General features: G+C 47.5%; 1 protein-coding gene across 7 annotated transcripts in view; it reads right to left on the minus strand.

The window, feature by feature from the left end:
* Positions 1-15,527, minus strand: part of RPL37A (ribosomal protein L37a) — a 49,401-nt gene that overhangs the window by 21,411 nt on the left and 12,463 nt on the right. For 4 of the 7 annotated variants that reach the window (XM_067740657.1, XM_067740655.1, XM_067740654.1 and 1 more), the window contains exon 4: positions 11,494-11,555. In XM_067740657.1, coding sequence (XP_067596758.1) covers positions 11,494-11,555 — 62 coding nt within the window. Of the gene's footprint in view, positions 1-4,415; positions 4,528-6,602; positions 6,845-11,493; positions 11,556-15,527 lie in introns of those variants that run through there. The other 3 variants (XR_010944258.1, XM_067740653.1, XM_067740652.1) reach the window with 2 other exon arrangements.

Below are 15,527 nucleotides of genomic sequence, written 5' to 3' on the forward strand. Positions count from 1 at the left end.
AAGGACTTCAGGAAGCGGCAGGTTATCTAAGCAGCACATTGATGACTTGCAGTCTGGAAGGTCCCATCCCAGCCCCATGGCGCTTAGGAATGCCGGTTAATCATCTAATGTTGCTGTGTAGTGGCCTCACCGACTCCAAGCTAGAGGTGAAGGCTATCTCCCTTACTGAGGCAGGGATAGTACATGCTATAATCTGGAAAGTTAGAACTGGAAAGGACCCAGAGATCCTTTCCAGGTCTAATTGGACATTTGAGGGAACTCAAGAGACAGGAAGTGACGGGCCCAGGGTCACGCAGTACCTGCTGAGACAGGACCCGCATCCATGCCCAGTGCTGTTTTCACTACACCATATGGCCTCTTCTTCATGCCAGGAAAGTCCTATCTGACTACCTGGTCTTTTGTTGCAAAAACTCCTATACATCCTGGCTCCTCCCTCACCTCTTCAGAGCAGTTTCTCAGCATTATCTGAGATGCTGTGTTCCGGGCTTGAAGTCCTCAGAATGTCTGCCGAATGAAACATAACTCAAATTTTAGGTTGTGCGGTTTATTTTCAGTCGACATGAGCGATCCCCCACTCTCCATTTCTACCCAGAACTTCTGAAGCTTATTTAGAATGGCAGTCAGCACAGGCTCTTTACAAAAGCTGTAACCCCTGCTTCTGGTTCCAATGAACTCATCCTGCTTGTGTCCAGTTCACTCCGACTGAATGCGTGCTCACTGAGCACCGATTTTGTGCGGGGCTCAGGGTGCAGCAGGAGCGGAAAGATGAGCTTGGCCCAGTTCCTGCCATTAAGATGGGTATCTCTTTAGGAGGGAGATAAGATGTAAACCCAAACAACCATAAATCAAAACAGCCTGTGGAATAAACCTTCCAGGGAGGCAACCCTCTTTCCCATTTACTGAGTGCCAGGACCTCTGCTACATGCTTTCTGTACATATGCTAATCTCATTTCTATAACCCCACAGGAGGGGATTACTTCCCCATTTGATAAATGGAAAATGGAGTCAGAGAGACTGTTAAGGTACTTGCCAAATGTCGCACCCTGATGAGCTGAGGATGGAGAATCACACCCAGGTCTGGCTGATGTGGGAGCGAGAACCTGACCCACTGCCCTCAAGTGGCTCAAGCCCAGAAAGTCCACTCTGGCTGTGCCAGTTGGGGAACAGCAAGTGGCCCATTTGGCCGAGGAGGGTGCACACCAGTGTCCGGTTCGCTCTGTGCGTCGGTGCAGCTTCCTGAGCCTTCAGGCAGAGGAGAGGCAAAGCCTGATGATGTCACCAGACTTACATAAATAGAAACTTCTTGCAACAAAAGAAGAACTTTCCATTGTGAAACAATCTGCCATGTATTCATGTGTTCAACTCTTCTTCAAAAAGCTTGCTTTTTTTGTCTGTCATTGCTCTTCCGTCTTTCAGATAGGACTTTCCTGGCATGAAGAAGAGGCCATATGGTGTAGTGAAAACAGCACTGGGCATGGATGCGGGTCCTGTCTCAGCAGGTACTGCGTGACCCTGGGCCCGTCACTTCCCGTCTCTTGAGTTCCCTCAAATGTCCAATGAGAATGGGAAAGGATCTCTGGGTCCTTTCCAGTTCTAACTTTCCAGATTATAGCATGCACTATCCCTGCCTCAGTAAGGGAGATAGCCTTCACCTCTAGCTTGGAGTCGGTGAGGCCACTACACAGCAACATTAGATGATTAACCGGCATTCCTAAGCGCCATGGGGCTGGGATGGAACCTTCCAGACTGCAAGTCATCTCAATGCTTTCTGCTATGATGAGGAATCCATTTCTTTCGCTGAGACCCGCCCCCCGGAAGACGCAGCACCAAAATAAAACATAGGTATGGGGGCTTCCCTGGTGGCGCAGTGGTTGAGAGTCCGCCTGCCGATGCAGGGGACGCGGGTTCATGCCCAGGTATGGGAAGATCCCACATGCCGTGGAGCGGCTGGGCCCGTGAGCCATGGCCGCTGAGCCTGTGCGTCCGGAGCCTGTGCTCCGCAACGGGAGAGGCCACAACGTACCACAAAAAAAAAAAAAAAAAGATCACTGTTAATCAAAGAAAACCAGACATCTCAAGTTAATGAATTTAGCGCTTTTCTATGTATGGGAAGATACAAAGTCTGGGCTCATTGAAATCACTCCTTTGATATGCACCTCAGGTATCTGGGGCCAGTATTCTGCACTCTCTCATCCTGAGTCTCCTCAGGGTGAACTGGCAGGGGAGGCTGCAGCATCCTCTTTCCCTCCTGAGGTCCCTCATAGCTCACCGTCAGGGCAGCTGTAATGTGGTGGTTTGATGGCTGCAACATCCTTTGTTTACCGATACGGCAGGCGATATTTTAGTTCACACTCACAACTCTCATGACTAGTTTTCTTATGAGTGATAAACACAATAATGGTAACCTCCACCTACAGAGGACTTCAAATAGTCCACATCAAGTTCTTCACGCCCTCTACCTCATGTCATGCTCACTGAGCTAGGCATCATTATCCCTATTTGAGGGAAAGGAAACTGAGGCTCCAAGAGACGACATCATCTGCCAAAGGTCCGATGGCAAGCGTACATCTGAGCCGGGGTTTGACCCCAAGACTGTCTGACTCCCAAGTCCATGGTCTAAGCTCAGGGGCTGAAAAAGCTCCTCCCACTGTCTGGCCCTGTGCCTGTTTCTATATGGCCATCGAGCAAAGAAGCGTTTTTACACTTTTAAATAGTTGGGAAAAAAATCAAAAGGAGACGTGTTTTTGACACATGAAAATTATATGATTCCAATTTCTGTGTCCACAAATAAAACTTTATTAGAACGCAGCTACATCATTTCATGTATGTACTGTCTGGCTGCTTTTGTGCTATAACGGCAGTGTTGGAGTATTTTCAGGCGAGACTATTTGTCCTTTAAAGGTTAACTATCTACTACCTGGCTCTTTACGGAAAGAGTTTGCTGAGCCCTGCTCAATGCCATGCTACCTCTCAAAGATAAACTTCCTGCAAAGAAAACATCCCTTCCCACAAAAGTACCGTTATAGAAAGGGCACCCGCTCCTGCAGCTGTCAACACTGCAGCTATCAACATTGGTCCTAGATTCTGCCTTTCCCTATGCCAAGCCAGCTCTGGGTTCTCACAGCTATCACCAGCTCCCGGTGCAATTCGAAAGGCAGAGCTGGGGGCAGCGTCTGGACTCTGCCAGGCAGGGACAGGCCGGAGCAAGCCTGGAAGGAGTGGGAAAGGGATTCAGACACAGAAGTCAGCCCGACTTCTTTAATACCTTCGCCCCCTTGATTCGCAGTTTCCTGCCACATCTTGTTCAGCTGTGAACGTGCCCAGGCGCCAAGCAGGGATAGGCGGGCCAGGACCGATGAAAGCACAGGGGCCCCGTGCCTCACAACATTTCAGCGGGCTCCCACCCTGGAGGAGGATAGAGGCCCAGCTCGGAGGCGCCTCTCTGGGGAGCCTCAGCCTATTCCGTGAGATGAGAGCTTGGCCTGACCGCTCTATCCCCAACCTGACCCACGCACCTGCGAAAAGCAGGCCTCTCCTTCGCGCTGCATACCGCTCTGGGGGAGTCTGTAACACCCTCTGCCCTTCCATTGCCCCCCTGGGGGGTGAGGTCCAAAGAGCAGATTTTGCTCTCTGTGGCACTCCTTCGTTCAATAGGACATTTGAGCACCAGCTACGTCCACCTCTGTAGAGATACGAAGGGAGTAAACGCAACGGAGGAGATTTCTGTTTGCTTCAGGACACGGATGCACCAGATGGAGAAGCTACAGAACAATCCGGGCAAATTCAGACCCCTGTACCAATGCTGAGTGCCAGCTGTATATCTGGCACGCTCCAAGTGCCTTCACATCCATGCTTTCACTTAAGCCTCAAAACATTCCTGTGGCCCAGGCATCCTCACACCCATTTTACAGATAAGGAAAATGAGAATCTCAGAGTTTGCCTGATCAAATGGCTGTTAAGAGGTGAAGCTAGGCTTTCCATGCAGGTCTCACTGGTTCTAAAACATGTGCATCTTTGAAAAACGGGGCTACCTCCACGGCATGCAGCTGGGTGCCTGAGTGGGTGCAGCCTGGCGAAGGAAAAAAGTCTTTTTTTTTTCTTTTTGGTCACGCGGTTTGTGGGATCTTAGTTCCCTGACCAGGGATTGAACCCGGGCCTCCTGCAGTGAGAACACCGAGTCCTAACCACTGGACCACCAGGGAATTTTGAGAAAAAAAAAGTCTTAATTGAACCCTTATATAGCAGCTGAAAGAGCACTGGACCAGCAATCAAAAATTCTTCTAGACCCAGCTCTGCCTTTTAATGAGCGATATGCCCCCGGGTGAGATTTTTTTTTTTTTTCATCCTTGGGTCTCAGGGGATGAGTGAAACTACAGTGGAGAAGCTGGACCAAGTGATCTCAAAGTACTACCCACCTTCATTGCTTCTCTCTGTACCTGCTTCACAGGTGCTGCACTTTGGCACAGGATTCATCATTTAGCTCTGGCCGTGAGTCACAAGGCTCAACCCTAGTGCCTGTATCAAAACCTTAAAAAGACAGAGAAGCCCTCAAAAAACTCAGATAGTTGAGCTATATGGGCTCATTTGGCAATGAGAAGGGAGTGGAAACGGTGTGATGGGGGCAGGGCAGGGGGCAGAATTGTAACCGTATGTCTTTTTCTATTGCCTTTGAATTTTCCCTCCCTCCCCCCAACCTTTTAACTTTTTTTTGTTTGTTTTTTTTTAATTTTTGGCTGTGTTGGGTCTTCATTTCTGTGCGAGGGCTTTCTCTAGTTGCAGCGAGCGGGGGCCACTCTTCATCGCGGTGCGCGGGCCTCTCACTTGTCGCGGCCTCTCTTGTTGCGGAGCACAGGCTCCAGACGCGCAGGCTCAGTAGCGTGGCTCACGGGCCTAGTTGCTCCGCGGCATGTGGGATCTTCCCAGACCAGGGCTCGAACCCGTGTCCCCTGCATTGGCAGGCAGATTCTCAACCACTGCACCACCAGGGAAGCCCCTTTTAACTTCCTGAATCATGTAAAGGTAGTACTCATTCAAAAAATAAATTGAAAAATGAACAAAAGGAGTTGATTTACAGAAAATGATTAACTCAAATACTATCGAGGTGAAATGTGGATATGACAGCAGTCATGAAGGTCCTGTGCAAACGACTGTCACAGAGAAGCTCTGCCCCCCTCTGTCAGCAGCCTGCCAATTGTGCCTTGGTCTGCTTCCTAGTAACTGACTGATTGATTATTGATCACCCTTTAAATCTTATGGGCTGAACATAAAGTGGTAAGAGAAGAAAAAACACAGCAAGACAATTCACAGATTTTTAGACGGAGAAGCAGCTGAGAGAGCTTCTAACTCAGCGCCCTCACCAAACAAAAATTGTTGGGGATGGAAGGCTCAAGGCTTGTCAAGGCTCGTTGGCAGGACTAAGACGTCCCTAAGCCCTGGGCCCTTGTTCTTCTGGAGGCTCTATCTCCCAGCAAGCATGTCTAAATGCACCTGCATTGAATACATGTTGTTCGTATAATCTCTAAAGCATAATTCTAATTTTGCTTTTGAAGTGGTTTGACTCTTTTATTTTTTTTATTCTTTTTTAAAATTTTTATTATTTATTTTTGGCTGCATTGGGTCTTCGTTGCTGCACGCGGGCTTTCTCTAGTTGCAGCAAGCGGGGGCTACTCTTCGTTGCAGAGCGTGGGCTTCTCATTGCGGTGGCTTCTCTTGTTGCAGAGCACAGGCTCTAGGCGCACGGGCTTCAGTAGTTGTGGCACGCGGGCTCAGTAGCTGTGGCTCGTGGGCTTCATTGCTCCGCGGCATGTGGGATCTTCCAGGACCAGGGCTCGAAGCTGTGTCCCCCGCATTGGCAGGCGGATTCTTAACCACTGCGCCACCAGGGAAGCCATGGTTTGACTCTTAGTAATGTAAAATTTATGGTTGCTTATGATTCCTGAGTATTTGAATAATTGTGTTCCCTGGGATTCCGGCAAAAAACTAAAACCTCAATAAAAGTTGTTTTCCTAGGAACATTCTAAATCTAAATTTCATACTTAATGAAGGTGACATAAGGAGAAGTTTTAATTAAACGTATATTAACTTTGATCTTGCAATTTCCTTTGGTATCATCTTTGTTCATGACTTAAAAGTTTCCTAATGCCTGCAAAGCTCCTAAGTAACAGGCACTGTGAACTGGTGGCAGCAGAGGTAGGAACCCACTCCCACTACCTCCCAAACCACTGTACCCTCTGAGAACACCAGTCCTTCAAAGAGAGAACTCCCACCACTGGCACTGACAAACAGAGCCCGTCTCCTACCCACTCCCACCTACACGGATGCTGCTAATAGTGGAGGTGATGGGAGCCAAGGGGGTCTATCCCCCCGCCCCCATTCCTGAAATAACCCGCTGTGGAAGGGGCTGTCCCTCCCTCTTTCAGCACCTCCCTCCCATCAGCCCTTCCGGCAACTCCATAAATCATCAAGGCTCTGCACAAAATTCTCTTACAAGGTTTCCCAGAAAGAATCACTATTAAGTAAAAAAAAAAAAAAAAGGGAAGGGTGGTGCTTCTTAGAGGTTGACCCAGGCATGAGGAGAAAGAAACCAAGAATGTAAGTTGGGGACTGCAAGCTGATGCCTACCAGGTTTTGTTTTCAATAACAGAGTTCTCAGGCTGCCTCTTTTTCATTTCCATTTGAAGTTGGAGGGGTGGGGAAGGGGGAGAGCTTTGGAGTGGGGTTTGGTGCTGAGAATATACATACAAATGAAGATGAGTCAAGGCTGGAAGCATCCAGATGACCAGGATGAAAAGCTCCCCGGGCATAGAGTCACAACTTCTGTTCTCTTTAGGGACCCAAGAGATGACTGCAGGGCAACACAAAGAGTCTGAATGTGTCTGTTTTTTTTGTTTGTTTGTTTTTGTTTTTGCGGTACGGTCCTCTCACTGTTGTGGCCTCTCCCGTTGCGAAGCACAGGCTCCAGACGCGTAGGCTCAGCGGCCATGGCTCACGGGCCCAGCCGCTCTGCGGCATGCGGGATCCTCCCGGACCGGGGCACGAACCCGTGTCCCCTGCATTGGCAGGCAGACTCTCAACCACTGCACCACCAGGGAAGCCCTGAATCTGTCTGTTTTAACAGGATGTGGCAGCCCAGGGACTGCTATGTAACTGCCCCTACTCCTATACCTCAAAAAGCACACAGGAGACAGAGGCACCCAATTAGATATGCATTTATTGTCCTTGGTATGTACAAGTGTCAATGCATTATTCATCACCCGCATCTTTTATCCACTTAATTAAATCCTGTACTTGCTCAGTGCTTAGCCTGCGTCCCTCCAACACAGGCCCCGTGAGGTCCCAGAAAGCACTGGTCTTAGCTTAGTCCATGCAAATATAATAACATTAACAGCTAAAACTCATGGGCTTTTTTCTTGTGCCAGGTATTTTGCTAAGCACTCCATTCATATCTCATTTAAATCTCAGAGTACCACACTGAGATAGGGATCGTCATTATCTCTATTTTACAGGTGGGAAAACTGAGGTTTGGAGAAATTAAATATCTTCCAAGAGCCAATTAGCTAGGGTCAGAAAAACCCAGGTAGTCTGGCTCAAGCCACTCTTTGAACCAGTCCCCTTCACGGCCTTATTAACTGACTTCTGACTGTTATTTCAGGTTTGCTGGTGACCTGTGCTCATGCTCACTACAGGCTAAGACTAAAAACCCTCTACTGGGGTTTCCCTCATGGCGCAGTGGTTGAGAGTCCGCCTGCCAATGCAGGAGACACGGGTTCGAGCCCTGGTCTGGGAAGATCCCACGTGCCGCGGAGCAACTAAGCCCGTGCGCCACGACTACTGAGCCTGTGCCCTAGAGCCTTCAAGCCACAGCTACTGAAGCCCACGCACCTAGAGCCCGTGCTCCGCAACAACAGAAGCCACCACAATGAGAACCCGCACACAGCAACGAAGACCCAACGCAGCCATAAATAAGTAAACAAATAAATAATAAAATTGTAAAGAAAACCTCTATTGGCCTCGGAGTGGTCACTCCTAAAGCACCTGTTCTCAGGGGCTCCATGTCTCCGCTCTAACTCCACCTCACTCCCCCACGGCACTCTCCCACCATGCAGCCGGCACTAGGTTAGCTTTGCACACCCTCTCTCCTTTGAGCCTCACAGCCCCCCTATGAGGTGGGCAGGGCAGGCCTTTTATCCCCACGCAACACAGGGAACTGGGCATAACAGGGATGGAGAGACTTGTCAAAGGGCACTGCAAGCATTTGCTACAGTTGGAATTCTAGTCCAGTTTTCTAGAGCCAAAGCCACCTCCTATTGCTGGTACTACATCTCAAGGTCATGATGAAGAAGGGAAGGAGACTCTCTAGGGTCCTTGGGTCTATGGCTTGTCCTCCTCTCACCGGAGGTCAGAAAATAGCTCTCTGGGATTCTCCAGAATGACTGACAACGGTGATTCCTTCCCAGTTAAGACTCTCCCCTTAATTATCTGTTCCTTCGGGTTATGCAGTTCCCCAAACTGGTCTTATGCTCAAAGCACAAATGTGCCCCAGGGGAGAGTAACACAGTAGCTTCCTAATTCTTTCATGTTGAGAGAGTTCACAATCCCTTTGCGACAGAAAGGAGCCCACCGAGCTAAAAGTGAGGCAAGGTGACGGGTAAGGGAGACAGCAGAAGGGAGGTGGGGCCCATAAGTCATAGAAAACTCCTTCAGAGTTTTGCCAAAGTTGGTCCAGCACACTGCAGACAGACTGCTGAGTTCAGGGACTGGGAGAAGGAGGCCTCTGTCTTCTCTTTGATCTTCTCTTCTGCTCTCTCTCCCTCACACTCATACTTGTTGATCTGGTGGTGTTAAAGCATGCCAGGATTCAAGAGGGGGTTCAGGTGATCAGGGTGGGGTTCACGGGGCTTTCTTGAAGGAAAGTCAGAGGCAGTCTGGTTGTTCAAGAGGCAAACTATTCACCAGGGTCTTTAGAGTCAAAGGAATAATCCCAAAGACTAAATTCTCAAAGAAGTTCATTTTTCAGCACAGCTAACTTACCAGTTACCTTATGTGACCTTGGGCAGATGGCCTATCCTCTCCAAACTCAGTTTCCTCAACTGCAAAATGAGGCTAGAAGAGACCTACCTCCTCAGGATTGGGTGAAGATCAAATGAGATAATCTAAGTTCTTTGTCAACTCTAAGCCAACAGAGAGATGTCATTATTCCTCATTCACTAATCACCTTTACCCCTAATTGGCTATTGTACACAAAGTGAGTACCAGAATCTGCCATTAAATTGTTTTATTGGAAGAGATAAAAAGGCAACACAAACTGAAAAAAAGGTTAGCAGAAGAGAGCAGACAGTCCTGGACTGAAGTCAGCGGCAGCCTTGACGAGGAAATGGCAAGTTCTCTAACCTTTGCACCACACCTCCAAGGGCATTGGCCCCTGACTCACAGGTAACACAAATATTTTTTACTCCAATGTATTTCTTCGTTCAATACACTCATCCCGCTTTCCCTGGGTCCTCTCCACATTTATCAATATTATGACTGCCTTGTAAATAGTAACCTGAGTGTGATAAAAATATCACAGTCACTTATTTAAAACGCCAGCTTCTGGGTTCCATACCTAGAGACTCTGGGGTGAGCCTCACAATGGGTGACCCCAGACCCATTCTTTCAGACCCTCTGCATCGGTTTAGTTAAGTCCCAAAGGGCACAGACTTGTCATTTAACTACCCAGAATATCGTCAGTGCCCAACACTCAGAAATGATGCTTGCTAATAAACAAGAAACACCAGGAAGTCTGAACACTTGCTTCTTAAAAGATGTAACACTTTGTCCCCAGTATCATTTCACAACTTCAACCAGTTGCATAATTCCCACCCCTCCTTAAGAATGAAATTCCAGCCACGTCAGTTTTCCTGTAGTGAACTTTTCTGACACCCCCAGCCTGGATTAAGTGGCCCTCCGTTGTGGTTCCACAGCTCCCAGACCAGACCAGCACTTACCTTATATTCTAGTTGTCAACTTAACTGTTAATCTTCCCCCCACTAGCAAAAAGTCTGCCCCCTTCCCTGAGGACAAGTGCTGTGTCCCCTTCTCTCTTGTGTTTCCACAATCTAGACTGGTGATCGGCACTAAATCAGCAGTCGTTAATGAAATGAACCACAAAGGGTATGGAATGGGATGGGACAGGTGATATAAACACTTTGGAATGGAAGAGGGATGAGAACCCTCTGTGATGTCCTAGTAGCTGTGCTTTGAACATCTTGGAGGAAGCCACAAGAGAAATGGAGGGGACGCCCCAGGCCACAGAGGAGGATGTGCCTCCCCTGGGTGCAGGGTCTGCTCCAGTTACTTTCCTCTCTGAAGTTGCTGCCTTGCTGTGTGAGAAATGTGCCACCAAAGCAGAAAGGCTGCCTGCTCTTGCCGGCAGACTTTTACATAGAGATGGAGATCACGTACTGGAGAAGTGGTAGGCAGGGCGGGGGCTTCCTCTGGGGGAGGCCAGGATGAGGAGGTGTGGCCTCATTGTGTGGCTCTGGACTCGGGTTTGCAGCCCCAGGTCACAGGGAATTTTGTTCATTTTATCCTACTAATCCTCACAACAGGCACACCTCAGCCCCCTAAGAAAGGAGCAAGGCATAAGAATTTTCCCTAGTGGAAGCCCAACTCCTTTCGTAGAATGACATTGGAGGAACACACACAGATTTCCCATATCTTGAGCCCAGTGAGAACCTGCAAGGGACCTGCGTCCATCTCCCTTCTTCTGTTAGGCAGAAAGGCTGTTTTGAGAAGACACTTTCATTCTGTCTTGATGACCTGGCTCTAGAGATTGAAAAGAGCTCGAGTCCAACTGGCGTGAAAAGAAACTGCTTCCTTCAGAAGAGCAGAAATGCCAAACTAAGGGCCTCCAGAGTCTCTCAGCCAGAGGGCAGTAATGAAGCTCTCACCCATCAATCTGTCCCCAGAACAATCCTGACCTCCTTCCAAGGCTCTTGCAGATTCAATCCTGGGGTCTTGTCATGGAAAGAGCCCAGAAGTAGACTCCTGGCTCTGTCATTATCTAGTTGTACGACTGGGCAAGCCACTTCACTTCTCTGGATCTGCACCTCCTTCTCTGTGAACGATGGATTTGGATGAGACAACCTCTAAGTATGCTCCCAGCAGTATGATTCCAGGATGCCATGGGGTCTATGGTTCTGGGACCATATTGGCATAACTGTCTTGCCTGACCATTAGCAAGAATGGCATCATTGGTTTACCTCCTCCCATCCACTCCACCCTCCCTAAGTGTTACTGGAAGACTGGTGTCTCTTAACTTCTGTCTCTCTACCTACCTTCCAGCCACATCTAACTCTCCTCCTGTCCCCACTACCAGTGTGTACAACCTGTGGAGGGGAAGTACAGATGGATGCCGCCAAAGGTCATCAGCCACTTTGTTTTGACCCTCAGCAGCTCTGGCAAAGGACACGGCAGAATTGCTGTTGGGGTGTTTATGAGGATTTCACTCACCTGCCTTCTCATCTTCCGTTAGCTGACTGAGTTCACAGAGATTTGGTTCCATTTTGGCATCCCTAAGAGGAGAGTTGAAGCATGAGAGGGACAAGATGGATTTTTTTTAGGGCCCTAAGCAATATGATGTGAGTAAGCCCTCATGTTTTTCAACGAGAAAGAGTTCTACCAACGGCTGATGGTCAATGACATCAGCAAATCAACCCCCTGCTCAGGCTCCTCTGATCACAACTCCAGTGCCCCCCATTCAGATGCTCTTCACCATGCCTTCCTTTGGGCAACTAAATTCTTACTCCCTCCCCTGCAGGGGAGTGTCCTGCAGTACTCCCCTCTACCCCCAGCTGATCTGGTCCCTAACTCATTGGTGCTGACTCAAAGAAAAGCAGACCCCTCAGGCGGCCGGAGGGTGGACCTGGGCCAGAGCCTGCAGGAGTGGGCAGGAGGGCAAGCAGAGGCGGGAAACCCATCAATCAGCCTGTCACCAAGTCTTTGCCGATCCCCTCCCCCACTCCCTACCGGGACTTGGTCCCATGCCGAGCTGCACAGTGGGGTCCCAGAGAAGGAAGGGGAGAAGACAGGAGTCTTTATTTTGTAGCAGCTGAAGATGTAAAGATGGAGCTCATTCTTTTTGGGGGTCCATCCCCAAGTGTGCTAACCCACCGTCACTCACAGGAGGAAAGTCTGAGTACTGCCGGTAAAGGCTGCCACGGTGGAGTTTAGGGAAAGGGGCAGCCAGGGTAGAGTTTTGAATCAGTATTTGCAAAGTTTTAGACATAAGAGTGAGATAATGTCAGTTGTTTATAAGAAAGAGAGGAGGCAAATGGAAAGTATGAGCAGAGTTTAACGCCCTCAAATCGACACCCTTGGTGCTACCATTGCCACCGCCCCCCCTCCCTTTCTCTCCTACAGGCTTGCTGGGTATGGGGTAACTCCTCTGAGTTAAAGCACTGTGTTTTTAAAATGTCCCTGCTAAAATGAATCAACTATGCTACTCTGAGAATGCCTTTTTAACCCTGTTAGTACCCAGGATCGCATTTGCAGAGAGGGAATACAGGCCCATAAAAGATTCAGGGGCACAGAAAAGTGACTTTGGGATGAGGAGGATAGACTTTAGAACCGCAGAGCCCTAAGCAGTGAAATCGTGACTCAATGACTTAACCTTGTGTAACTGAACTAGGGGCAGTGAGTCAACTCCTTTGAGGCTTAGTTTCCCCATCTAGTGAAGAGGAGTAAAGCAGAAACCTCCACGGGGCCTCGGTCGGAGAGGCACAATACTAGCACTGCATAGGCGCTCTGATACACAGGCACTGAGTAAAGACGAGAATGGGGAGAAATGAGCTCGTGGGCAGGGAGCGCCAGACAAAACGGCACTTTCTCGTCCTTCTGAGGCCAGGCTTGACGAGCAAAACGTATCCAGGGCTCCCTCTGCTGTCCATTCTTTACACCCATCTTCCTGTATCAGATACAAAGTGCCCAGGGTCCTGAGCCTGGGGCGCAGAATGGGCTCGTGCCCTAATTTAATCAGTGGAGTCCTGTTTGCACTTTGTTAACGTTATTTCTTGAAAACTTTCTTTCCTTTCCATTCTGCTGTTCCTTCCCTAATTTTATGCCTTTGTCTCATGCCTAGGTTGGCCCTCCCATCACCAATATCCTTCACAATATATCACTCTCAAAAAACCTCAGTCTCTTTATCTGTAAAAAGAAAATGTTCTCTGAAGTTGAAGCCAGTAAAATAACAGAGTTAAAGTTCGATAACGGAACTTCTAGGTTCAAAGTTCATCCTTTTTCCACATTATCACGTCTCTCTGAAGTGTGTGACCTTAAACATAACATTTAACTTCCCTAAGCTTTTTCCTCGTCTGTAAAATGGAGGAAACAATTGTACTCATCCCATGAGCCTGGTGTGAGGAGAAAGGGTGACAATGAAGGAGCAAAGGAGAATCGACAACAGAAACAGCACAGTCAATACTTGCTATGGTCCTAAACCACAGTGCGTTCAAGTAACTGGAGCAAGTTAGGTGCTTACAGTGGAAACAGAACATGAAAACAGATAAGACTGGAAAGGTAAACAGGAGTCAAGTCATGAAGAGCGTTGGAAAATATGGTCCCACAGTCAGCCAGTGCAGGCTGTCGTGAGGATTACATGAGTTTATACAGGTCAAGCCCTTAGAACACAGTCAGGCTCCCCACAAGGCGCATGTTAGGTATTCCTGATAAAACCCTCCCGCTGCTAATCACGACTTAAAACAAAAGCAGGGAAATTTGTGAGCAGAACAGCCTTGAGTCGATGAGTTAAGGAATAGCTGCTTGAAGGAGAAAAGACTTAGAAAAAAGAACATCAGGAAAGAGAAGTGAAGACCCACATCAACCCTGTAATACTGGCCTTTGAATTTTAACAAATTACATCATTTCATGTGCATGTGTGCACACTCATGCACACACACTCACACACACACAGCTCCCTCTCAACAGAGAGAAGCCCCTCTCCTACTGGCTCCCTTTCAAGCTACACCTCCACTCAGCAACCTGTTGGCTCTGCCCAGTGGTAGCACCATTAGGGCATCTCCCTGCGTCAGTGTAATCTTTTGACCTACTTCTGGGGGGCCATGCTCCCACTTAGGTTCACCCACTGGTTTGTGTCTTCATTGCTCTAGTTACTCAATTGGAAAGCCCAGTGTTTTTGACAGTGCATTTATTTAATACTTTCCTCCTGTACTGACCTTCTGAAAGGGAAAAAAAAATTCTTGAAGACTCTGAAAATGTGCTTAGAGACCTGAACACCCTAAGTTTGACAAATGCTTGATAAATAAAATCTTATTCAATTAAATGCATTATCACTACAGAAGAGTTTTGTTTTTACAACTGGTAAAAATAGTTTTTAGTATTATTAACAAAATGAAAATACTAAATTAAAATGTTCTCTTCAAACTAGCAAACCCTAGAAAATACACCCAAGCTCATCTTAAATATATATTAGTGGGTTGTTTGTCCCAAAAGACCTGTAATTATTCAATCCTTTGGTCTCTTTCTTTACTTAGTCTGCTTGGTCACATGATGACATTATGGAAATTTAAAAATAACTTAATACTTACTAAACTTTAATTTTACACAAGCGCTTAACCATTTTATATATGCCCTCAAGATGAATCTTCCAAACCTTACACTTCATTGCCAGGCTATGTTCCTTCCTTGTGGTTATATTGTATCACCCCCTAGCGTTATATATGATGCTTGCAGCCAATACATGATGTCAAATCTCTGATTTACTGAAGGAATGAATAATATCTGTAGATAAGTACTTTCTTGATTTATAGATCAGGTTTCCAAAGAATATATGTAAATCCGTTGGGTTCCAAGGCCAAAGTGCACTATATAAATCTTCAAAAACATCTAGAGAACTAGTGACCATACCATGATACCTTACGAAAGTTGTTTTCCAAAGTCACTGCACAAAACATATGGTGAATATAGTGTTATAAGATCAACAATGATTATTCTGTTATCCCCTGCTGACATTTCTAGAGATACATCAATGTTTAATGTCAATCCAGGAAAATGCAGCAGCTGGCTTCAGTAATAGAGAACAAAACCATAGACAAAGAGATGGCTCTAGTTCCACTTAAAAGGTTAATTTCTGGGCTTCCCTGGTGGCGCAGTGGTTGAGAGTCCGCCTGCCGATGCAGGAGACATGGGTTCATGCCTCGGTCCGGGAAGATCCCACATGCCGCGGAAAGACTAGGCCCGTGAGCCATGGCCGCTGAGCCTGTGCGCCCCGCAACGGGAGAGGCCACAACAGTGAGAGGCCCGCATACCACAAAAAAAAAAAAAAAAAGGTTAAATTCTTTTAATGATTAGCATCTATTACTATTATATCTTGAGCTGCTGAAATAGTTCTCGATATTTTTTAGTTTTTTTTGCTTCACAGAATTTAATTAACATGTTTTCTAGCTTATAATGACTCCAGCTTGCTGGGTTTTCTTGTTCATTGGCATTGACTTTGTAGAATTTATCAGTTCTCCTTATTTCCTCTAAAT

This window comes from Pseudorca crassidens, chromosome 6 (genome assembly GCF_039906515.1).
Source record: "Pseudorca crassidens isolate mPseCra1 chromosome 6, mPseCra1.hap1, whole genome shotgun sequence".
Lineage (NCBI taxonomy): Eukaryota > Metazoa > Chordata > Mammalia > Artiodactyla > Delphinidae > Pseudorca > Pseudorca crassidens.